General features: G+C 47.9%; 1 protein-coding gene across 1 annotated transcript in view; it reads right to left on the bottom strand.

Moving 5' to 3' along the window:
* ITPR1 (inositol 1,4,5-trisphosphate receptor type 1) overlaps positions 1 to 25,814 on the bottom strand; it is a 319,709-nt gene that overhangs the window by 47,061 nt on the left and 246,834 nt on the right. The window contains exons 42-50 of the mRNA XM_061197169.1: positions 24,768 to 24,948; positions 23,001 to 23,254; positions 16,609 to 16,809; positions 14,994 to 15,104; positions 12,635 to 12,730; positions 9,980 to 10,102; positions 8,897 to 9,001; positions 5,776 to 5,968; positions 974 to 1,096 (exon numbers count right to left, since the gene is read on the bottom strand). Coding sequence (XP_061053152.1) covers positions 974 to 1,096; positions 5,776 to 5,968; positions 8,897 to 9,001; positions 9,980 to 10,102; positions 12,635 to 12,730; positions 14,994 to 15,104; positions 16,609 to 16,809; positions 23,001 to 23,254; positions 24,768 to 24,948 — 1,387 coding nt within the window. The remainder of the gene's footprint in view (positions 1 to 973; positions 1,097 to 5,775; positions 5,969 to 8,896; positions 9,002 to 9,979; positions 10,103 to 12,634; positions 12,731 to 14,993; positions 15,105 to 16,608; positions 16,810 to 23,000; positions 23,255 to 24,767; positions 24,949 to 25,814) is intronic.

The following is a 25,814-nucleotide window of genomic DNA, read 5'->3' as shown; positions in this document are numbered from 1 at the left end:
TATTGTTTTTTTTTTTTTTTTGGTCTTACTTTTGGACTCTTCATCCCATTATGTCTCACACAAGGTGGCTCCTGGCAGGTTGTGACATATATATGGGAGGTGATCTGCCAAAAAGCTCTGATGAGAAATTGAGCTGAAAAGTAGGCCTCCCAGGAGGCTGTAGCAGGTGTCAGAAAAGTAGGTCGTAGATGTTTAACAGAAGAGGAGCTTCCGCCAACCCCCAGAACCCCACAGGCGTAAATGTCTCCAGAGAGCTGTTAAGCAAACCAAGGAGCCCCAAACAGAAAAATGCCCCTCCTGAACGGTTTGCCTTTTCTCAGCAGAATGTGCATACAGATGAGTGGAAGGAGACAGTGGCGGGGGAAATCCATCAAGACCATGGACAGCACGTTTCATTATGTGAATAATGGCATGTAGCTCTTAATAGACTAGACAGCCAAGGATGTGCAGTCTGCAGTCACTCAAGCCCTGCCTCACCCTACCTCTTGTCCAAAAAAAAAAAAAAAATTCCAGAGATTTCTTACAAATTCTTTCGTCTGAAATCAATTTCACAAGTATGGCATGGGAAAAAAAACATCTACTGGACTGAGCATCGAAATATCTACGTGCTAGGGTTAGCTCGGTCGCTAACTGGCTGTGTGACTTTGGCTAAATCTCTCAGCTTCTCTGACAAATAGTTTTCCAACATATAAAACAAGGAGGCTGACCGAGATGAACTCTTACAGTCTTAATACTGTATACAGCTTCTCCTCTTTCTTTCCTGGTAAATAAATATGGACATACAATTTATATTATTTCAAGTTAGATTTAAAAATAAACCCGTGGTAAAAGCTACACTCTCATTTTGTCTGAAAATGGCTAACTGGGATCCCATAACTTGCACCAGTACTTCCAGGGATCACGTTTAAGATGCAAGTCACAGCCTTCCTGCTGCTTCTGGAATTTCCCTTGAAATTAAAGATATGGGTGGTACCTCCTCGGACTCCTTTAAATGGGTAGAAAAATGCCACAAGCAGATTCATCAGGACAGCCAGGTTGAATGAAATGCTGCTCCAGAAAGACATGTTGCGGGCACACCAGTACAGAACGGGCTGGGCTGTGGAAACAAGGACAGAGCCCCGTGAGGTTCAAGACTGCAAGCCAGAACGCTGGGGATCCACACGGCCCTCCCGCTCCGCCCCTACAAGTCCACTTTTGTTCCCAGTTTTTACCACAACAGTAAAAACGATCGTTTGTTTTGAAGGTGACTCATAGGCTCAGAACGACACCAGATTGGTTTGTTTCTGTTTGGAGTACTTACTGGAACAAAAGATGTATTGGGAGATAAGGAGGAGAAGAAAGAGGAAAAGCTGGAGCATCTAAAAACCCTGCAAGCCCCTGTCAACACCATCAGTTATGGAATCTTGGGGGTTATGCAGGGTTCATGCGCCGCGTCCTCATTTCGCCCTGGGGCGCTGGGACTGGATGAGATGCCTAAGGAGACCCGAAAATTCAATGAGACTTTGAGAAGTGGGGGGCGCTTGTTGGGGGGGGACACACAGCACTCACAGTTGGCCCAGCTGGGCCCCAGGCTAGGAACAACGTTACCTCTTCCACACTCTCCCCTTGCTCGAAATTCTTCACCAACTCACTGGTGACTAAAAGCAAGATAATGATCCCTTTCCCAACACCAGGTCATCTGCCATTTTCCTGAAGTCTGGTGATCACTCTTGGGGGGGGGGGCAGAGGAACTAGGAGTGGGAGTTCTGCCTGGATGGTCAGCAGCGGGGCTCCCATTTCCAAAGGCTACAGTAGAGAAAGGATGCGGCACCAAAGCCCTCACAAAGGGCGAGAGACCCTTTAGGCAGTGCTGCCATCTTAATCCGTTGTTACCGACAGGTGATACCACACTGGCTGCATCTCAGCATTAGGAGAACAAGCCGGTGAACACATTGTGTGCACTGCTGCTTCCTTTTCCTCTGAACTCTTCAGTGGTGCCTTACACTCAGGATGATGCTCAAAAACAGATATGGCAGGAATAATTTCCATCTCCATGCCAGAGGCTAAGTTTCCAAAAGACAGTCTCATTCAACATTATGCTCCTCCAAAGAAAAGTGTGGAGTATGTGAAAATGGATCTCTAGAGTGTTATGTCTCTTTTCCAATGAAGTCATCATTTAACTTTAGGACAGCAGCCAGTGACAAATCCAGTGACTCTCGAACGATGCCTATAGCAGTAGCCAAGCCTTTGGAAACGTCTATCCAAAATAAAGTTATGGCACAATTCAACAGAGCCCTGGATAATTTAATAACTGCTCATCTCATGTTTGCACTTGGTAAGAGGCCATGTTTCCAAACTGTAGAGTTTTAGAGCTATAAGCATCATCTAGTTTAAAAGATCTCATTTTATAGATGAGGGAAACTGAGGCCCAGCAGAGGATGAAAGGCATGGAGATCTCATTCCCCAGCTCAGAGACCCGCTGGGCTCAGTGACAGGGACAAAGTTAAGCGGCTCACGTCACCATTCAATGGAGGAGCCGACCAGGAATCGGTCCCACCTATAGTTAATAAATGACTTTTTCATAAGTTAATTGCCAAAGCAAATTTAAGATGAGAAATCACCCGCTCTGTAGACAATGGCTATTGGTGTTTCTTCTGGGACTGAAGCCCATTTCTGATCTGAATATGAAAACTCCAGAGAGCACAGAAGAGACACATGGCAAGGATGGCAAAGGGCTGAAAACTCTTGAAGCTGAGTGATGGTTTCGCGGGAATTTACAAAATCTGCCCTACATCAGTGTATGTGTAACAGGCTCTTGAGAAGTTAAAAGACAAAAAGGCAGGAGATGGTAGGGCTCAGTGATGGGTAAGCCAGAATTCTCTTCAGAGGAGCTCTCAATACTAAGTGTGAGAGTAGCTGCTGTATGATGGTCTTCAACTATGGCAGACAGTTCACAAATCTTACTTTTATAAGGCTAACATTGTACTTAAATTGTGGTGTCACTCTGAATATGAACAAACATTCCGTCCTTCCAGTCAATTGGGTATCTACGCAGGTGCAAGAAGACAGGGTACCATGATCCCAGATGGGCAGGGCGATTTAAATAACTGCACCCGGGGCATCTCTTGGTAACCCTCTTCCCTAGTTTGTTTGTTTGTTTGTTTTTAAGGAACTGGGGTTTGCTTGAGGAATTGGACTCCATGTGCATATAGCAAGAGAATTTCCCACTCTACTCTGATGAGTGTAATAACTATGAGGGTAAACTCCACGTAATACCACATAACGAAGTGTCAGCATATGCAACTCTGCCTCAATTTCCTTTCACTATCTTCTAGTTTTCTTAGCCCAGAGTTTTCTCGTCACTGGGGCCAGGATCTTCAGGAGAAGATGTCAGAGAGGCACAGTGGACAGAGGATGTGAACGCACAGAATGGGTGTGTGGGGGTGTGTGTGTGTGTGTGTGTGTGTTTTGAGGAGAGCAGGGAAGAGGGTTTCAAGAGAGCACAGGACCTGAGTATCTTAATACTTGCAGAAGAAAAGATGAAGCAATCCGAGTCTCAGACAGACCTTACTGTGTACCTGAGCCCTAGCTACAGATTCTCCAAAGCACAGATGATTCTCTGTGATACTTTCAGGAAAAGGAAGAGGAGCTTCATGAATAAGCCAGAGAAATCTTTTCTGCAGATTTATTAGAAGAGAAGTAAGCTACATAGAGAGGAAAATATATTTCATTTTAATTGCACTTCTGAGTACATTTCTCCCCTTCCTAAATATGCAAATCATGTTTAATTCAGTTATTACTTTCAATTTTTCTCTTACCAGCAGAAAGCCATGAAGCCAATTAAAATCTCTCAGTTGACAGCCATAGCTGTGTTTAAGCTTCACTGAAACAAAAACTGTTTTTGAAACAAAGACATACTAAGTAAGAGAAGGTATTAGCTACAATGCAACATAAATCTTGGAATGATGAGATGGCCATTCTGTGATCAATCAAACAATCAGGTAGTCTTAATTCCCCACTTTATAGGTGAGGGCCTAGAAGAAGTTGAGTCATCTGCCCAGAGCCACAGAGTCAGGGGGTGGCAGAAGGAGCATGGAATTCAGATCTCCCACCTCTTGGGGCTGAGGTCTTCCTATTATGCCAGGCTGACGACAACATCTCAGGGATGACAAGGTATCTCACCTCATCATAAAAGGCGAAAAACCTTTCTTTCAGTTCATAAGCCCCACTGGAGAGCCTATTTTATATACCGATTTGATAACACAATTCTGAGAGAATGAATATATCTGACCAGTCTTAGTACTTAGTAGACCCATACATTGGTAAGGGTGAAATCACCATTTTAATAACTATTTTGGAGGTTTGGATACACGAATTCAGGATCATCCCCTAAAGTTGGAATTATGGACTATTTCAGTGAAGAGCAAAATCAACAAATAAGAGGAAGTTCCCTTCTATTTAACGGAAGAGCTGAAAACACAAGAGTACACGACGGATGGGGTCTATGTCTACCTTTTTGGGTATCTTTTTTATCCTACTGCCCAAGCATGGTGCTGTGTAGACATTCAACACTACTCACGACGCTTGAGCTGGAGGAGCTTAGATCAAGCCCACAGTGGCTACGAGGACACACAGAGAGTGGGGCAACTTGTCCCCTAGGTCTTCTGAGGGCCACACCAAGGAGGACACGCACGCTGTTCTGCTAAAGGTGGTCCAGACACCAAGCATGGCGCTGGGTGAGGAATGGGTTGGCTCAGCAAAACATATGATAATGCTTTAAGGTGCCGGACGATGAGGTGCCCCTTAGAGATCAGGGAGAATGGAGTGGGGGTGAGGTGAGAACAGCGTCTCCTGGCCAGCCTGCTTGCACAAGCCCCTCTGACACCAACTGAATCTGGGGAGGCAGGGAGCAAAGCAGTGCAGTGGAAGCAGTAAAGGAGGCTGGTCTGTGCCGGCCCAGGCTGGTAGGGGCGGAAGAGGACAAAAGCGTCCAGAAACTGACCTCTAGCCCAGCTTCCCCTCACCGCAGCAGGAGCCCCAGTGATCACAACTGCAGCTGGAATCCAGGGTTTCAAATAAAAATCCTGGCTCCTGACTAACAGACAGGAATAAAGCACCATCCTCTCTAAGTTGGTCCTAACAGTTGGTGCCTAGCGTACTGGCGGTACTGCAGGATCACGTTAAAACCCTAATGAAAACCGGGCGCGGAGAAGCCCTCCGGGACGGCCCTATGAAAGTATTTTAGATGAGTCGTTGCAGCCCGCCTGGCTGGGCTCTGCCACAGGACTCGCTGGTGACCAACGACGCATCTCAAGCGGTAAATGATTCCACTGCCTATAAAATGACACTAGGGTCTAAAATCCGAGCTACCCCATAAAAGGGGGAAGACCAGCATCTTCCGAGCAGGTGGGCCAGTAAATGAGCAGTCAAGTGGGCTGAATCTCCTGCTCAAATGCACCATCCTGTGAGCGCCAGGCCCGCCTGTTCTCCACTCCTTTTATTTTCTACATCAAGATACCAAGAAAGGGCACACCAAGTTCTCCCTGGAGCTCTGTAAGCGGATCAGATCAAAGGCGGCAGGAAGCAAGCCCTGTCAGGGGAGGCGCCTCCCTGAGGCTGGAGCACACTTATCAGCTCCAAAGGTGCCCAGTCTTCTTGGTGCCCAGCGGGGGACAGAATCCTAAATCGCACCAGCTCTGCTCCTACTTGGAGGTCCACGTACCCACCATCAAGCCCCGCTGTGTGAGACCCCAGAACCGCGTGTCTCTGTAGCTTCTGGAGGCGTTGCTGACCTACCTCGCAGCTTCTTTTGCCAATTCATCTCATTGAAGAGGTCCTCGGACCGCAGGAAGAAATCGTTGATCTTGCTGCCTTGCTCATCCCTCTCTGTAGTGTAGTATATTCGCAGCTTTGACTCCTTGGTTAGGAATTCACATATACTGGGCACGGGAAAAACAATCTGTTCCATGGTTCGGTCTAATCTGACAATCTAGGGGGAAAAAATGGATGAGGTTCAATAGTCATCATCTTCAAAAACCAACACAAAACTAAGGATCATTGCACTGGCCACAGGCTCAGTATTGAAGATCAAGCACAACACAGACTTGATCCAGAGTCTTCTATGATTTTGTAGCCCCCAGACTGGGCTGTATCTCTTAGATCTATAAGAAAACAGTTTTGGTAAGTATTAAAAAGTATTTTTCTAACCTCGGACCCATTATTTTGACTAGTGACTAAGTTTTACCCGGAACAACTTAAAGTGTGTTTTGTGTACATATTCACATGAGGCTCTGGGCTGTGGATATCCAGTAGAACTTTCTGTAATGATGGAACGGTTCTGTATCTGTGTGCCTGTCCCATCCAAAAGGAGAGTCACTAGTCACACGTGGCCATTGAGAACTAGCACGTGTGGCTAGTACAACTGAGGAACTGAGTTTAATACTTAATTTTAATGTAAATAGCCAAACATGGCCAGTGGCGATCCTACTGAACAGTGCAGCGCTAGGCTGTGGTGCAAATCTCGCCTAATAGCCTTTCTCAGATTGCAAAGTTGCGTTGTTTTTCCTAGATAGGAACTCTACAAGGGGATCACTGGTTTATGCAGTTGCAGTGACCTCCTACCTCTGACTTGTCATGGCATCTAACATGTGCGATGCATGAACCAATATGCCTACTTAACACTGGTAGAGTAGAACTCACTGCTCTTTAAACTAGCTTTGTTGGGTCCCGGGGTGGACACCTCACAGATTTTCCCCGGGCCCTTCCTAGATGGGCTCAATCCCCAGAGAGAGTTGTCTGGTCGAGATTGTTCAAAATTTTCAATACTGCATTGTCATGGTCCTGGGGGGCAGAGATTTCCAAAGGGGTACAGGCTGCAGTGTCACAGGGGCATGGCCTCCCTTTATCCTTCCTCCCCAGAGGCTGGACAAGTCAGGTGAGGTCCAGGGCCCACGCCCTCTACAAGAAGATCTGGTTCTCTCTCTCCCAACACTGTTCCCGACGCAGCAAGAGAGGTGACTCAGGTCAAGCTGTAGTGGGAAACTCTCAGAAACGAGACAGGTTCCCACAGCCCTGCCTCCATAAATTCTGGGAGACGTCATCTCGAGACCAACAGCTTCCAAAGTGAGTTGGAGATCAGGTTATGGAAGCTTCCTTATCATACTAATTGTGGGTCATAAGCCAACCTCATTTAACTGGAATTGTAGTGTGGGGGTTGGTAACACGGGTGCACACACAGTCTGAAGTCTCCCACTGTCCAGAGCCGCCCTGCTTCACACCGTCAAGTGGGCTCTGGATCAGCCCCCCCTTCCCCGGCAGGAACATGATCTCAGAAGTGTGTCTGGGCTCAGGAGGCAACGGAGGAGGACACAGGAGGCTCCCTGGCAAGAACTGATTCCCAGACTCCAGGGCTACCCGGCCCGAGTGACCAGAGTGAAGGCACGAGGGTCTGCAAGAGCCCCAGGGAGTGACAGCGCTCTCCGCCTCGCATAGGTAATTCCCTGGGAGGCTGGAAGGTACGGGCAGCTGCCCAGGAACAGGATTTAAGAGCTCGGGACACCCTGCCTGGCCATTTCTCTCTATCCTTTAAGATTGATCCGTGCCTCTTTATTTCAGTAAACTTACAGTTGGGAATCAGAACTCAGCCCTTCTGCCACCTCTAACAGGGTAGATGACCTTGTTCACACCTCTTAATCTGATCGTCAGTCTGCTCCCCGGCGAGCCAAGGAGCTCGAGATGATCTCCAAGGCTCCTTCTCCTCTGACATTCCACACCGCAAACACCTGAAGCTCATCTTCTAAGGGCGCCAGAGGACAAACTTCCGGTCATTAACAATAAATCAAGAATATGTGCTTACACATACTGTCATGATCAACTAATCAGTGAAATGACACATTTTATTAGGACAGCCCAGAGACCCGAGACAGCGGGTGAGAATATGCTCTTACAAGACTCCATCCTGAACATTTCACACGGCCCAAAGGAGTCTGTGAGTCCTTCAAAATCTTTGCCCTGACGCTGATACTGAATCTGTGCATTTCCTCATTAGCCAAACAAGACAGACACACCATCGCTTACTGCCCACAGCCTGCACCCATAGGTCTGTGCTCTCCCGACCGCCAGGAAACAAGGCAGGTAACATAAAAAGCACCCATAGGCTCGAGGGTCAGTGCCAGGCTTGGGTGAAAATTCCAGCCCTGACAGTGATAACTGGACAGATGACACAGCCTCTCTGAGTCCTATTTCAGAGCTTTCCCATCTGCGAAATGGAGAGGATTCTGTTCCTTGTGTGTGTTTTCTCTAAGGCAGATCTGGTCGTATCACTCCTCGGTGTACAACTCTCCAATGATTCCGCACTGCCCTGAGGGTCAAGTCCAGACTTCTTCTGAGGATGGCGGACACGGTCCTGCAGGATCTGGGCCCGCCTGTCTTTCCTCTCTGATCGTGGGCTGCTCTCCCTCTAGCTCCCTACATCCTACCTCCTCACCTTCACCTCCCACCTCAGGGCCTCCCCGTGTCTGCAAAGCTCTTGCCTCCCGGCTCTGCCTGTTCACTCCCATCCTCTGAAGGTCTGTGCTTAGATACCATTCTTCAGAACAGGCCTCTCGGACCACCACAGTCCACAGCAGGTCCCTCCGGGGGACCGTCTCGTGATGCCCTGTTTGTCCTCACGGCCCTGTCAGAATGCATGGCGCGTCTCCTTCGTGGACTCGCTTGCCTTCTCGCCAGGCCTCACGCGGGCCTCGGGACCGGCTTGGCCATCACCGGCTGTTAGCACTGAGTGCAGGCCCTGGTGCAGTGTAGCTTCCCACGACCTGTTTACCGCTCCGACCAATGACTGCGTGCCAGCCCCAGCCCAGGGCACCCACACCGGAGGCCCTCGACGCAGGCCCGGGCCCCGAGTTTACCCTGCCTTTACCTCTATCTGGGCCGTGTGCTTGGCGTAAAACTCCAGAGCTTCGTCTCCCTCCACTTGGCCACCAGGTTTCAGCATGGTCTGAAGTTCTTTGTTGTGCCGAGCCAACTAGAACCCAAGTACAGAAAACAGGGGAGTCATGTCTCTTTGCACAGGAACACACAGCTCCTTTCCAGCTCCGGGTAGAGAAGACACACAGTAACCAGCAGCAAGCTGGAGGGCGAAGGGGGCGAGGGCGCCCCTCCTCCCCATCAAGGGGCGCGCTGCACGGCAGCTATTCCGGGCGCTGGCAGAGCAGCGTGGAAAGCGCGTGCCCACTCGAGGTCCCGCTTTGCCCTGATTCCTTTAGCCAGGCAGCAGGGAGATGGGGTTTTCCATCCAGCCCCACGGAGCCGGCATTCGGAATGTCCCGAGACCTCTCAGGGGCTAAATGCCAGGAATGGAGGAGATAAGGGGCAGGGATCTATCAACCTCCAGCCCAATCCCATCATTGTTTTCTACCAAACTCCTCTACCTAAGAGAGGTGAAAGGGACAGGAAGTGCCAGCCTGCAGCAGAGTTCCCGGCTGCCCACACACATCAGCCTCCAGAAAGAGGAAGTGTCTGCAAAAGCCCAGCCTCTTGGGAAGAGAGTTATGAAACAGGGCATTTTGGTGCCAGGGTAGGAAGTATTACTACATCCCCCAAAACGCAAACAAAAAGAAGTCATCATGACAAGTTCCCAAAGATTTCCAAGTGCGATCGGCCAGGCAGCTGAGGTTTATTTCTTTAGATGGTTAAGACAGACTCGTCAATATTTATGAAAAGACTAAGACTCCTTTCAACTGTCTTGAGACACAGCCATGAACTAGCCAAGTGTCACTGCTCAGCGTGGACGCTTTTAAGAAACGTGGGGTTTCCAAGGACATGACCCTACGGGGATGGGCAATGGAAGCATCCTGGACCTCGGCACACTTGGTCAGGTGGTTGGCAGTACCCGTTACCACGAACCCAAACAAGCTCAGGCGAAAACCTTAAAGGAAAAGTAAGTTTAAGGGCACACAGCATGGAGTCCTGTCCAGCAGGTGGGCGTGGGGAGGGGTGGCACCTGATGAGCTAAGATGTAGATGTTGTGTCCCACGTTCCTGGGGGAAGCAGCTCCGTCCTCGCCATTCTCTCCATCCTCAAATTCCACTTCGCCTTGCATGTAGGCTTTCTTGATCACTTCCACCTGCAAGAAGGGCCAGGGAACAGAGTTCCTGCTTCAAGGAAGACCCACGTAGGACTGGCAATGACAGCAGGCATACTATCAGCCTCCCCTCCTGGGGCAGACACTGCTCATCAGCCTCAGTACGCTCGGCCGGCAGGCATGGACACAGCCTCAGAATCCTTCTCAATATGATCGCAGGCAGTCACCACCAATCAGCCTTCAATGAAACGAGAGGGGAACCCATTCGCTCTCGCGAGGCCAAGAGACATTCTGTGGCTGGTCCATGCCCTTCTACTTTAGAACGGGACAATGGCTAAAAAAAACACAAAAAGCCTCCAAACAATGATATGATACAAACAAAGGCTAGAAGCCATGCTTTCCCTTTCTCTCCATTTCATTCTGCCAACTCTCCCCGTCCCCTACCTTTGCCATTTCAGGAAAAACTAAAAAGGAAAGCATTTGTCTTTAGGAATAGTTGATGAAACTATTTTCTGACTCCAAATGTTCCCCTGTCTCCCACAGCCTACTCCATGTGAAGAAAATACCACTAACAGGCGACATCTACCAGCACTTCCTATGTGCCAAGCACTGTGCTCAGTATCTTCATTCTTTCAGAAACTTTAATGCTCATAAACATTTTATGAGCTGTCAAAGATTCCTCCTGATTATGGATGAGGAAGCAGACTCAGAGAGGAAGGAGGCGTGCTGAAATTCACACGGCTAGTGAGCTGAGCTTTGACCCTGACTGTCTCATGCCGAGAGCACGCTTCCCAGAGCGTTTCGGTGCCGGCCTTCCTGCTCCCAGCCACTGGCCTCAGCTCCCCAGGAACAGGGCCGGCTCTGCCCATTTCTCAGTCCCTCCCTGGTGTCCAGCACAACGCCCTGGACAAAGCAGGGCCCCGCCAATATTTATCAAATGAACCTATCATTCAAGATTTAATCATTCAACGATTGATTGCTTTCCACAATGCTTTCCACCCTTAAGTTGTGCTAAAAATTAATCATTTTCTTTGATGACTCAGAAGGCATTTCCGCCTCCTGCATCGCCTCGAGGCCATTACTCTGAATTATTTCTCATTATCCAGGACCAAGCACGGCAGAGGGCCGCACATTTCTGTACTGACGTCAGGTCAGGCCCTAGAAATAATTTTGGAGACAAGACCCTCGCTCTCTGAGCTTGTCTTCCCTTCGCTTCTCTAAAACCAAACTGAACAGACAACGTGTTGCACGGGACGTGGGAGCCTGAACGCACACACATACGCGCGCACACACAAAGGTGCACACGTGTTCCGCACACGTGTTCCGCACACGTGAGCGTCTTGGCTATGCGCATGCTCAGAACCGTGTTTGCGCCGGGAAGCCTTTGACTCTTCCCCGAGATTCGGGAATGAAGCTAATCAACCACAAGGGGGCGACCCGGGAGTCAGTGGCACCTAGAGCCCGGGGTGCTGCCAGGTCCCCCACCCAAGATGGGGCATGCTCTGGATTGATGGGAACTGGAGCGGGGTCTCTGCTAAGTCATTCCGTCCCTACTCAGGAGCGACAGATCCCAGCCTCCCCCAACCCCAGTTACATAAGCCATTACGTAAACTCGGAGAGGACTTCCATCTCAGGCTGAGAACTCACTCCTGACCTCAGAGATCAAAGAGCTGGGCTCGCTGTGAACTTTATTTAAAGGAACACATAAAGGGACTTCAGCCTGGCCCCAAGTGCACACTGGGTCACCGGGGGGCAGGAAAGTTTTAGTGCCCTCATTTAGGTCTGTCAGTTACACTTCATCTGCGTGGGAAAAAGTCCAAATAGAGAGTTCCATCCTCAGCTCGGTTCAGCGTCTCTGAGAGCTGCTGTCTCACAGTTTGCAGCACAGACTCCCAGCCTGGAAGTCACAGCCAATTGTGAATATCACCCCCCAAATATAAACAAGATTGTGTTTTCTTTTTTAAAAAACCCAAAACATCAGCAGCCCCCAAAACACCCTTCTGTTGCCCAGACTATGGGCACCGAGAAGAGATGTGAATTCTTGAGCCCTGGAAGAAGACGCGGCACAAAGCGGCAGTGAATGAGTAAGAGGAGGCCGTGCATTCTCGAAGCGTTTACTGTGTGTGCGGGCACCGTGCGCAGGGCCCCGTGGGAATCATCTGTCTTGTCTCCAAAGCAACCCTCTGGACCAGCTGATACCATCATCTCCCTTTTAGGGAAGAGGGAAGTGCAGCTCAGAGAGTTCAAGGGCCTCCCAAGGCGACCCAGAAAAGGGCAGAGCGACGGACGTGAATTCCAGTCTGCCGGGCTCCCAGACCCGTCCCGGTGCCACCTCCCCCAAGGGAAACAGGCCAGGGAGGCTTCCATGCGTGTTTGTGCTGAAGGCAGAGGACACTTCCTCCACGCAGGGCTCACTTCCCTGCCCTAGGCAGGGGCCTGAATCAAACGTTCTCTCCGCACTTCTGATCGTTGGCATCGTAAAGAAAGCTCGAGGAGGCAGATGCCCTGCTCTGCCACAAGTGAAGCTCTGACGCTAGGCAGTGCCATGGCCAGAGGCTCAGCCGTCCGACTCACCAGTTCCTTGGGTCTCATGTTATAGAGTATCCTCTCGGCATTTTCACTGTCGTGCCTGCTCTCCATGATGGCCAGGAGCAACTTGGATGCGTTGTTCTAATTGGAGACACAAAGGGAGGAAGAAATGAAGAGGAGCGTCTGGGGGCAGCTGGCCTAAACCATGGGTGACCAGCTGCTGCGTCCTGGCTAAACAGACACTCTGCCCCACGGCAGGGCATGGGTCAAGAGCATCACCAGACTGAGAATGTGCCACTTGATGCCCCAAAAACATGCCACAGAAACTGCCTGGGGTCAAGGAGGCACCTCTTGGTTTGGGCACAGCTGGCCCCCTTATGTCACTTGGTCCAAGCCCTAGCGGACATTTAAACATGGGTTCTGTGGGTACACTGGGACCCTCATGATAACAGTGGTCAGGAAGCACCTGATACATAGACCCACAACGCCTCCGGGGGGTGGGGAGTGGTTACAAACACTGTGATTCAGCCTTGCAGGTCAGAGAAGGCAGGCAATTCAGGTAATTCCTCCCCCCCGCCCCCGTCCTACAACAGTGCTCTCAGCTCTTATGACCCCTACTATTATCATGAGATACAGCGACGCCAGTTAACAAAAGTGACCCAAGGGAGCACCATTCTCATGCCAAACCATAATTTCCCATTACATTCAAAGTTTTCATGTGCCCACACCCTGTACTTCTTGACTTGAGCTCATTTTAGGCCCCAGGCCTATGATCATCCATATGTTGCTTCACGTATAGGACTCGAAAGTTGTTGTTTTGGTGAGAGGGGGCAGTATTTTTTTTTCTCCCCAAGCACAGATCACAGCAGTTCCATCGGGTTGTTGTGCTATCAAAAGGTGGCTTTTCACAGAGCAGAAATTTCTATAATAACCTTCAGGTTACCGGATGAGTGGTTGAAAAAGCCACTGAAATGCTGATTAGGAATGCATGAAATTCTCAGTTTATTTCAGGCTCTCATCATATATGCTCTGATAAATGGTAGCCAGGGATGTGAGCTTGAATGATGTTCAAGTCACTTCTACAACACGATTTGTCAAAGGAGTTAAAAATAGCCCCCCCCCCCAAAAAAATCCACTTAAACCATACACCCAAACCATCTATTAGTTTGGACACTCATTTTGAAATACTAAAATAAAATAAAAATAACTGTGCAATTCCTGTGGGCTTCTATGTTACCACCTTCCCTAATGACCTTTCTGTCCTCCGGCACCACTGAGGCCATAAATACAGATCGGCTTTTCAGCTAAACCCTGTAGGTCCAGGCTCTCCTGTGACAGTGATAAAGTGCCCAGTGCTGCAAACAGGGGCAAGATGGGAGGGCAGATCTCAACCTGCCCCAACATGGGAACAGGTGAAAAGGAAATGTGCTCAGTAAGGCTAACATTTCGAAATATACTTGAGACACCAGGATGGAGCTGCAAGTCTGATTCTCAGAATTGAAACTTTGGACTCAGAGAATCTTTGGAAGCCCTAAGATAAGTGAGGGGCTTTTTGTTCATTTGTTTTTACTTTTTAATATTTTTTAAAATTAATTTTCTTGGTACACTCAAGAAATCAACATCAGGAGGAGTGGATCAGCTTCTCAAACATCCCAGAGGCTGGCTTGTAAACCCAGCAGCTTAATCACCTTGAAGTCACTGCTTCAAGGTGCTTAAGCTTGGTCACCCCATAAAACTATTTTGGTATCAGAGGGAGTCAGCATGTCAAGGGTGCTTCTACATCAGTCATCTGTCATCTACTGTTTGTACACGATGCAAAGAAACTCATCAGAGGCCCAGAGGCACGATTCTGGACAGTTTAACTCTCCTTATTTTAACCCAACATTTATGAACCACCGTTCTGCTAAAATCAACCACAGAACAGAAAAAGGTGTTCCCGGATAATATAAAAGGTCAACTTTTTTTTGGTCCTAGATAGTTTTTAGCTGTACTATTCTTCAACTGGCCCTTTCTCCTCAATGGGGGAAAGATGAGAGACCGCAGAGGGAATGGAGTTTCCATTCTTTCTCCGTCTGCGGCTTTCAGAATCAAGGCTGCTAGTTCTTGGATGCTGTTCGAATTTCTTTCTCAGCTTTGAGTGATGATTTCTCATTCCATGTGACCTGTGAGTTGAAAAGCTGGTATCCTGTCTTGGGGCAGGAAAGGAAAGACTGAAGTTCTGCCTTTTGGAAGGGAAAGACTGAAGTTCTGCCTTTTACTCAGAACTTGCAACGTGGATCATTCATTTACTTTAAAAGAACTGTCTTTAGTATTTAGTTTCAAGGCAGTGACCACGTCGCGTGCACAGGCAATACACAAAAGGGTTTCCAGATGCTACTGTCTTTTGCTTTCAATTCCTACTTGCCTTCAATTCCAATACAAGGTCCATCCTCTTCTTTCCCAGAGGGTTGATGTCATTGAGGATCAGGGCTGTGATGATGTCAATGCCATTGGATTCATGGGTGGCTATGCAGTTCTGAGGAAAGAGACACATGCAGACGTTACACAAACGCTGGTCATAGATCAGACGTCACAGGCCAACAGGCTCAACTGCTATTTCAGCACAATGCTTGCCAGCCCCAGTAATGTCTCTAGGGGAGAGCAGCAAATTTTCCGTGAGAAAGTGGTAAAAATAAAAGACAGATGAAAGTCTCTAGTTTCAGAATTAACAGTAAACAGTAGGAAAGTCCCCATGCACTGTAACTGATAAATTGGCCGCATCTAATCCAAACAGTGCGGTGGGCTTTTGTTCTTAAGGGAAAATATGGTGTGTGACTGATTCTGGGTCCTGAGCGCTGTTTTCCCCTTTAGAAGTGTGTTGCATTCTCTCTACATCACTCGGTTTTCGTACTGCACACTTTTGCTTAAGGCTTACGTTTGGAAAGCAAGTTTTAATTCACGTAATATCAGAATTAATCACCTTCCCCCAGGTAAGATCCCCATCTGCAGCAGAATTCACCCCAGTATGCTCCTTTTAACAGGCCTCTGTTTGGCAGAAAAGCCATCTTGAGGTTATAAAGAAATTCACTTAGATAAAGCCTCTCCCCCAAAGCCTGTTGTAATTTTTTTGTTCCTTTTCACTTTACCTCAAACTACCCCATTGGTCCCATCAGGAAGCCTGGAGACGAAAGTGGATCTAACAAAATGCTAGCCTCGTAGTCACGGACAACTAAGATGAGATTTTTTAATATACAGTAAGTGGTCCCTCTCGTAAGCCGTTCTTCTCTTCTGAATGAAGGTTCTGGCCTTGCTTCCCAAGTAACACAGCATGTCATACCTTTCCTGGCCACTGGGTTTATAATGGGCCATTTAAGCACTGGCCTACCCCCTCCAGCCAGGATACAGGTATAATTTGAGCTAGAAGTCATACTCATTCTAGCATCAGTGCAAAACCGCACGAAATCTGCAAGACGTCATGGATAAGCAATGACTACTCAAGAAACTATTGGGTTCCACTCCAAAAATATACTTCTCGAGAAGCGTTAAGTCAAGACTAACGGAGTCCTTCTCTCCTCTGAACGTCTGTGGTGTTAAACTCTCAATCATACGTTTTCTCATATTATTTTCAAGCTGTCTCATATATAGCAAGGTTCTTCTCTCTAGTTAGGTTTAAACCTCCTTCCATGAAGTAGCCCCTTTTTGAGTCTTTCCTAATATTTGAAATAGAGCCCAGTCTCCTGGTCATATTCATTTGACTCCAACTTTAATATGTATCCCTAGTCAACTTCGAGTTGGGCCGTTCAAACCAAACCAAGCTGGGCATGATCACCCAGACAGCCCCTCTAGTGCCTGTGATTAGGTCACATCCTGAAACATTATAAAGCTCGGTTGCTCCTTCCTCACTGCTGGGAAAAGGCCTCCAGTTCTACTGAATCTCTAGGTCCCTAGGTAGATGCTGTATGCCTTCTGAACTAGTCCTTGTCAACAACGTTTCAAAATGATAAACTTTTTTTTCCACCCCCAAATGAAAATGGATTTACCTGGTTCTCATGGCAAGGTCCTTGACAGTATTCGGTCAGACTTTCCAGGGTTTGGTTGATGAGGGCCACATTCTTTTCGTTGATATAGAGTCCGAGAAGACCAAGACCCCCCGTGGTACTTCCACAAATACAGTCCAGAAACTGCAGCGTCTCACATACCAAATTGTAGTTGGTCTTGTTATTTTGGCAACGAAGGAAGTTCTGCAGTTGGGCAGTCCCCAGGTTGGGGGAACAAAGGCAAAGAGAAGAGGGAAAAGGTCACTCATTCTGCCCTTTTGATGGTAATTGGTTGGGGCCTGGGATCGAGCAGCAATTACGCAGAGAGATGCAGTGTTGGGTAGAACAGAAGAGTCAGTCAGCCCCCATGACAGTCAACCGTGGACACGGTCTATGGCAATGGCTGCAAACACTGTGGCCTGTTCTCCAAGGTGCTTTTGTATGGGATGCAGGGGAGGAGAGCTCCTCTCTGACAACCCAGTTCAGACTCCAGTAGCCTTTTTAAGTTCTCATTTCTTTCTTTTCCGCCCCAGCCCACCTCCCCACCCATCACATGTTAAGTTCAGAGTCTTCTGACGTTTCCAAGGACAGTAGTTAATGTTTAAAAGATGATGCTGTGGTCTGGATGCTGAATGCCCAGAACCTAACACTGAGGATAGTGCATCACAGAATAAAGTGTTACAGGCTGGGCTTAAGCCCACTGCCATGCTGGGAACCTGGCTTATCTTGTTTGGCCACTTCCGTTATTAAAGGAAGGAACAAAAGCGAGTAAATGTGTGTGTGCTTGTGTGCACGTGCCCGAGTATGTATCCTCCAGGTAAACTTGCAATGCTAACAAGAGACATAACAGCAGATAATTTCTCAACAAAGTCAAGCAAGCCACATTCAACCACCTCATAACACAGAGTCTATTCTGATGCAGAGGAGTTATTTTCGTCATAGACTCCAGTAATCTCTTCTTAAAAAGAAGGGAAGATTAACCACAGATATTCTTTTAGGCATAGTTATAAAAGTTACACATGTTTACTGTAGAAAATTGTACCTTTTAAAGTAAAAAGATATAATCAAAAGATAAAACGAATGTTAACTTTTGACCTGGTAATTCCACTTCTATCACTATTCACAAAGTACGTACTGGATGTTTGCTACAGCACTGTTTGAGAGAGAGGAGAACTGGAAACAAGCTAAAATGCCCATCAGTTGGGAAGTAAACAGATGATAGTGTATCAACATCATTTAATATCACAAGTTGGAAACACTGAGGTAGGTCCATACGTGCCAATATGGAAAGATCTCTAGGACATACTGTTAAGTTAAAAAAACAAAAAGGCAAATAGCAGATTAATATGTATCCAATGCTTCCATCCAAATATACAGAAAAAGGACAGGAAGGATACAGTCCAAACCAACAGCAGTTCTCTCGGGTAGAGAAGTGGGAATGGGTAGAGGGATTGTTTTTTTAAACCAAACACTTATTCTCATTTAAACCTTCATAGAATACATTCACGTATTCCTTGTGTAATTAAAACATCCATAAATGCCCAGATTAAAAGCTGGTAATCAAGTTTATGCTCGACTCATCCTCTAAATAACGCCCTCCCCTCACCCCCACCCCAAGTTAACCTCAGGCCCTTCTGTTCGAGCCTTCCTGACTAGTCTAGAAATTGCACAGTCACTCAGGTCCAGGTGGAAGGTGGAGGAAGGACAGGTGATTTGAGACCACGTGGGCTTTCGTAAGGGGACTATTTTTCTAAGGGTCACAGGAAGCCAGAGGAGGGTTCTGCAGCCATTTCTTGCTCCAGCCCCTCAGGGAAGATGCTACCTGTTCGAGGGCCTGGCTGAACCCCTCAGCATGCAGTGGTGCAGTGAAGGAGTATTCAGGAAGAGGGCAGGAGACGGCCAGGCTAACCTAGGCTCAAATTCACAGCATGGCTCTCGAGGCCCCTTTGCCTCTCCAACTCCTGTGCCATCATTCCTGCCATGCCCTGCCCCTCCCCACCTCTGCTCAGTGATGTGGCCACTCCCACCATGCCCCTCCCTGTTCACGGACATCATCTGTCCCGCCGTGCTCCTCTGTCTGGCAGCAATGAACTTCTTCCTTCTCTTCAAGCACCTTCATTCTCTCATCTCCGGGGCTTCAGCCCCACTATTCCCTCTGCCTGTCACTCCCCCACTCCCTGTCTCCACCCTGATTAACTCCTCTTCCTTCAGGATGGCGTCTCAAGTCACTTCTTTCAGGAAGCCCTCCATCCTGACTCCAGTGAGACTGAAGCACCAGCACTGGTGACTGACAACCAGCACAGGGACTGGCTCGTGCCATGGGCTTCATAAACACTGGCTGAAGTATCTGAATTAAGTTGGATGAAGGAAAGGGGACTTGGGAACTCATCAAGGCTGACCTGTGACATGTTTCAGACTCCCCAGGAAGGATGGTGGGCTGCCCTTTCTTGAAAGCCTCTCCCATTTCTCATGGCCTTTGCAGAGTGTCTAGCCAGAAGCTCTCCTTCCTAACTCAGTTCCATTTTCTCTTGTTCTCTACAAAAACAGAGGTGTGCCACTTGCTAAAGGCCCATGGGAACTCTTTCTATGCTCAAGGACTAGAGTTCACCCATAGCACATACCACCCACCCAACCTGGTCCAGACTAGAAAAGTTCTGTTCTTTTTGTGGTCTTCCTTGGAGGGCCAGGGACCAAGTCAAGATGGGTAGTTGAAGGAAATCAAAGACTTCAAGTCTGTGCTTAAACAGACTTCAGTGGAGAGAGAGCAGGACCTGTATTCCTTAACCCAGGTGAAAGGCAAAGCCAGCCTCTCAGGGGAAGGTTCAAAAGCACACGGAAAATGGTTCAAAAACAGTCCTTCCCATCAAGTTTCTCGCTACTGTGAACAAAGCTTGCTTAAGGCAGCAAATGCCCATTCAGCAAAGTCAGACTCAGTGGCTTTATCGCTACTGAACATTTACCAACAGGAAAGTTAAGGTTGTAAATATGACAAGAAACTCTGGGCAATTTCAAAGGGCCAGATTCCTTCTCTCTCTGGGCTTATCTGCACTTCCTTATACCAGGGAGCTGATAATTCTCTCCTCGTGAGAATGTCTTCTCCCTCGGATCCACGAGGAAACCCTGACCCAGAGAGCCACCATGGGTTCCAGAAAACTGCCAATAGGGTGGCATACAGAGTAGTTGAATCCCACTTAAAACCATCATTTTGAGAACTGGATTCCTACAAATATCATCGCATCAGAGCAATTTTGTTACTACCTCAGTGTGCCTGGCTTAGTGCGAGTCTGTAAAGGTGAGTGCAGCCTTCCTCCTCGTGAACCAATGGTCCAGATCGCTGGCTTTCCAGCCACTCCCTGCAAAACCCTGGAGGACCCCAGGAATGCCCCAGCTCTCAGCGCTCTTGCAGGTGAGGGAGGAAAGGAAAGCTCTAGCACTCTGTCGTTTCTACTCTGAACAAAGCAGCTTTGTTCTCATCTCCTTTACCACGTACATTTCTGCCTAAGATATTCAAACAGAGGATTCTGCAGCCCCAAACAGTTAAAACCACTGGCGTCACAGAACCTTCAAAGGTTAAGTTGCTAAGTTTTAAAAATACATATATTGAAATATACTGTACACTCCCTCTCCCTCCGATACCACTGTTTCTGGCAGAGTGGCGTATTAGAGAATGTTGTTTTGGAAGGACTCATTAAAAGGGGCTTCTGTCCATGGGGTTCTTAGGGAATTAGTTCAAAGCAGAGTTCTGCAAAGAGCTAAGGTACAAAACAAAAACTGTGAAGACTTCCCCATAAGAAGGGGTGAATTCGTACAATGGGAGGCTCCCTCTGCTTTCCCAGTGGAGGCTGGGTGTGCTGTGAAGATGGCAGGTCAAGGGGGCGGGCGGGAGGTAGAAGAGGTCCATGAAACCAGAGCCACGTCCAGGAACCAAGCACATCAGGACCGGCCCTCTGACGTTCATGGATGGACTCTACTCAAGGTAGCCTTGTGTTCTGTTTGCTCAGAACTCAGCAGACATCAGCTCCTCTGGGAAGCCTTCCTGGACCCAGTTTACTGTGTTGGTTTTCCTGCTCTGAACCCACAAAACCCCTAAGATGACACAACTGTAGCACTTATCACACTGCACGGCAGTCTCCCGCTTGCCGAGTGGCTCCTGTCCTAGATGCGCAGCTCTGTGAGGGGAAGGGGGGGGTGTCTCCATCACCCCCAGGGCAGGGCACAGAGCCGGGTACTCGCCGAGATGAGGAGATCAACACACATATGCACAGTCTCAACCGACTTTTCCTTTGGAGCCCGAGGTTGGTGGAAACCAGTATCACTGGTATAGGGGAACAATGTAGGGCACTGGCCACCAAGTTCAGCCTAGAAATCGCCCCAGCAGCAGGGTAGGGCCCCCATCCACAAAGACACCACAGTCGAGCTGTAGGCTTTGTTTTCTTACTGGCGGGACGGCCTGGTTTCCCGTGGCGTCGTTCACACTCCCTTGGCCTGTCTCCCCAGTGATGAACGGTGTAGACACGGTAGGTGGAGCAGACACTGTCCGCCTTCAGACAGAGAAACACCCGCCAATGAGCCAGTAACCAGACCCTGGACCTTTGGGTCACGAGGGCTTTGTCCACCCACTGATCTTGGCATCCAGGCAAGTCAGGCCAGTGCATCAAGGGCCGAAGTGTTCTATGTCCAGAGTAGGAATGTTTGAGCAACAGGCAAGAAAAACAGACTCACAGCCAAGATCCCACACTCAGACGTGGTCAGGGATGAAGCTGGGAACGTCAGTGGAGGAAAGGAGTGGGCAGCAAGGCAGAGAAAGAGCCTGAAGTCCCTGCGTGGCTGACAGTGGAGCTGATGGAAATCCCTTCATTTTGAAATACGGCCCAGATTTGGCTGGTTGATGACCTTGGATCTAAATGCTTTTTTTTTTCATTTTATTTAATTTTTTATTTTTTTGGCCGTGCCACGAGGCATGTGGGATCTTAGTTCCCTGACCAGGGATGGAACCCGTGCCCCCTGCAGTGGAAGCACGGAGTCTTAACCACTGGACTGCCAGGGAAGTCCCTCGATGCTTTTTCAAAGCCCAGGCTCCTCGGACCCATTTGATTGAAAACAAAAATCAGCACAGTAAGTATTAATACTGCAGACTTCACCCACTTCCATTAAATTGTTCTGTCTTACTGCTTAACAATATAATTTCTTACTCAACTTATCCAGGCAGAGATTCTGCAGCAGACTTTAAGTGTTAGCGATTTCTGGTGGCGGCACCAAATGGTCTGGCCACAGCTAACGTGTGAAAGGCCATCAAATCACCTGGTGGGTAAAGTCAGCAGTGCAAATATTTCAAGGCTGCACCTTCCCCTTGCTATGTTTGGACTAGAATTATTTTCTTTTCAAACCATCACGATTCAAATAAAACTACCCCCACCAATGTATTTATTTTAGGAGAAAACATTCTATCTTAGAGGAGTTCAGACACACTTTTCCTGTTCATCCTCATCCGTTTTAGGCAGAGAGGGGTGTTTTCCCCAAGAGTCAGCAGCAAAACCAGGAGAAGGCCAAGGACCCGGTGCTCTAGCATGCTTCTCCTGGGCAGAGACAGCTTCCAGAGATCTGTGTCCACTCAGAACAAAGAGGGTATCTCTGGAACCCATCCTTGGCCCTTCCTGAAAAGCCTGTGCTGTTGGGGAAACTCTGCAAGGAAGAAAACGCCCTCTGTCTTAATGTGGTGGTTGACAGCACAGCCTCTACCCACCAGACTGCCTGGGTTCAGTTCCAAGCTCTGTACTCCCTAACTGGGTCTTGTGCATCTTGGTTTCCTCATCTATAAAACAAGTGTTATAATACAGGCAACACTTAGCATCCAGGATCATCTAAGTGCCCAATAAACCTGGCCATCGTTATCATCCCACGACAAAAAAAAAGTGAACAAAGGATTTCTGGAATAATCAGTTCAACAAATATTTTTGAACATTTGTGTAAAACGTCAGAAAGCCACTTCATTCATTCAACCAAGAAATATTTGATTAGAACATTCTATGTACCAGATTCTGTTAAGTCTAGTATATTTAATCATCCACCCCTCCATCCATTCAAGTTTTACCTGTGCACCTATGTATCAAACGGTGGCAGGCTACCAGATACACACACACACAGAGGCACATACACACATATAACAAACACATGTGAAGCGGTGGCAGCTACACTGCTGAGCATGAGATCTGGTCCCCGTCCCTGTGGAGACAGTGGGGAGGACAAGACAGAGAAACACTTCTAGTGCCCAGACATCGAGAACCATGCTGGGTCCTCAGCTCGAAGAGACGGGCTGAAAGGAGGGGAGCTGAGATGTCACAGTAAGCGGCGGCAGCTGTGAGGAGCTGGGACCCCCGCTGCCCCCCGGCCCTCACCTGTAGGTCCCGGTTGTGGTTTTCGCACAGGAGCTGCAGGAAGCGGAGGATGGGCTGCATGATGGTGATGACCGCGCTCATCTCCAGGTCGTCCTTGGTCTTGTCTGCTGTGGCCTGGGCGCCCTCCCCTGACTGGTAGTGATCGTCGGGGTCAGCCTCCCTTCTGAAGGTGGTGAAGGCTTTCCTGGTGGCGGCAGAGGCCTCCAGGAGCTGATCCCGGACCTCTTCCGTTATCTGTGTCGTGGGCTCTTTGGCTAGAACGCAAATGTAAGATGGTCAATGCTGCCGAATCCCAGGAACACTATTCACCACGCCAAAGATGACGTTCAGAGACCTAAGTTCTGGAATTCACCCGAGAGTCTCTCAAGGTTGGCAAAACGCTCCAAGAAGGCACCATCTTCTCTCACCTCTTAGGATTAAAAGTAAGTTGAGCCCTTCCAGGTTGCTGGTGGCTTTAACATGTCACCTACACTTGCTCTGTGGTTTAGAGGAAAAGCAGCAGAGGTTCTGTCAACCTCATACATCTATGACTCTGGGCCTCAGCTTCCTCATCTGTAAAATGGGAAGAACATCAGTGAAGTCTTCCTCTAGAATGTTCCTGAGACAGTCAACATAAGCTAAGCAAACTGTAATTACTGTTCTTATACAACAATTGATGGAGCCCTTTACTAAGCCCCAAGGCACCGTGATTAAGCACTTGATGTTTATTACCTCATCGAATCTTCAGAGTAACCCTGTAAGGTAACCAGGCACTAGAGTTAGGAGCATTAGACTCTGTAGCCAGACTGCCTGGGTTCAAATCCTGGCTCTAGAACTTACTAGCTCCATATCCTTACTAGCTCCATATCCTACAAGTTAATTACCATCCCTATGCCTCAGCTTCCTCATCTGTAAAATGGGGATAACGATTTTATCGATTTTACAATGTCGACTTGAGTTCTAAATGAAGTAACACATGTAAAGGACTTTGGACAGTGCCTGGTTCATAGAAAGCACTCAGTAAATGTTAGCCTTTCTTCTTTTTCTTCTCTTTATCCCCATTCTAGACCAGTGGTGATCAACTAGGGATGACTTTGACCCCATCTCCACCCAGGGGACGACAGGCAATATCTGGAGAGATTTTAAGTTGGGGGTGGGCTACTGGTATCTACTGGGTCAAGGCCACATATGCTGCTAAACAGCCTGCTATGCACAGGGCAGCCCTGATACCAACGAATTCTCCAGATGTCCCATGTGCTGTGGCTGAGAAACTCAGCTCTAAACTTAAAAAAACGAGACTCAGACCTATTCAAGGCCATTTGACTCCAACACTTTTGGGTCTACCCACTCCCCAGTGTAACTTCTCTTCAAGGGGGATAATGGATAAAAAGCTTTATGAACTTTCAAATATTTCAGAAAATAAGGGAGGATTAGCTGACAAAGGACGACAGCCAGTTTTAAAGTGCATATTCCACAACTTTCTCTAACGTTAAATGGAAATTACAGGAAAAGATTATTAATGGATTTCCTGCCAATAAAACCTTGAGTTTGACAAAGAAGAATGTATGCTAGTTTATTAAACAAGAGGAGCCTCCAAAGCAGCAGGAATTCAGTTCAGGTTACACAGGAAGAATTATATCACAACCAGATTGGTTTTCTTCTTCTGAAAGCCCCAGTCAGAAAACAGTTTGGAGTCTAGAAGTCGTGTATAAACTAAAGGAAAACCAGGGATTCCTCCCATGTTCACAATCCAGCTGACTGAAGAGCTGCATGCAGGGGCGCATTTACCTTTTTTCCGTGATGGGGCATCCCTGTCTACCTCGTCATCTTTCTTTTTATTTCCCAAGTCACTGGTGTTCACTGTCACCGTTGCCTTGATTTCTTGCTGGGCCACCTTCATTCGGTCATAGAAGACCTTGAAGAATTTCTCCGACTTCTTATCTTCTGTCAACCGGCAGAAAAAGGAGTGCTGCCAAGGAAAACCCACAGCTTTTTCAACACTGTGACACACCAGTTACTGAATCCCACTCAGGACACCAAAACCTCGTGGAGATCAGAGCCAGACACAAAACCTCAAAAACGGTCTAACTTTGGACCAGGGTTAAACACTGTTCCATGCACTGTCATTCTCTGGCTTCTACAGCCTGAGGTTTTCTACACAGAGCCTTTAAAAGCAAACTGCCATTCCTTGGCTGAATCAGTCATATAGGCTTGGGAAGCATGCTAAGGGGTGCTGGGCAGATTTCAGCCAATGAAGCACAACCCCTACACACATATAAATCAACTCCACTAACAATGGAAACAGAATGTATTTTTGGTGATTGTTGCAGGGCCAGTCATGTGTTTAAGGACTTCTATGAGCCCTCCTCTTTACAAAGCCTTGTGAATATATACAGATGAGTAAGACGTGCTACCTGCCCCCATAGGGCTCCATACCAGGTTAGCATGACACGTCCATAAAGAGGGCTTAAATGCGTAAAACGTGCTCCAGAAGCTACACAGACAATTATATTATAGAAGCTCACGAGCTGGCAAGGATGACATTGGGCTGGAGTGATCCCAAAATTGTCGTGAAAAAGGTGATTTTCGAATCAGGTTTTAAAGGGCAGGTAAAGGGTGGTTAGATGAAAAAGCTAACAATTAACAACAGGTAGCTCGCGTCTTGAATACACATTTGTTTTTGGACCCACTGCAAGCAATAGTATACATTGTTGATATAAAAACACAATATGGTATCTCAACTTCATTTGTGAGCACTCTCTTTTCACCCCTTTACAAATACCACGCTGTTGTGAATTATTTACATAAAAATACAATACGGTCAATTTCCAGAGG

This window comes from Eubalaena glacialis, chromosome 7, assembly GCF_028564815.1.
Source record: "Eubalaena glacialis isolate mEubGla1 chromosome 7, mEubGla1.1.hap2.+ XY, whole genome shotgun sequence".
Taxonomy (NCBI): Eukaryota; Metazoa; Chordata; class Mammalia; order Artiodactyla; family Balaenidae; genus Eubalaena; species Eubalaena glacialis.
This window is presented reverse-complemented; position numbering and strand designations above follow the sequence as displayed.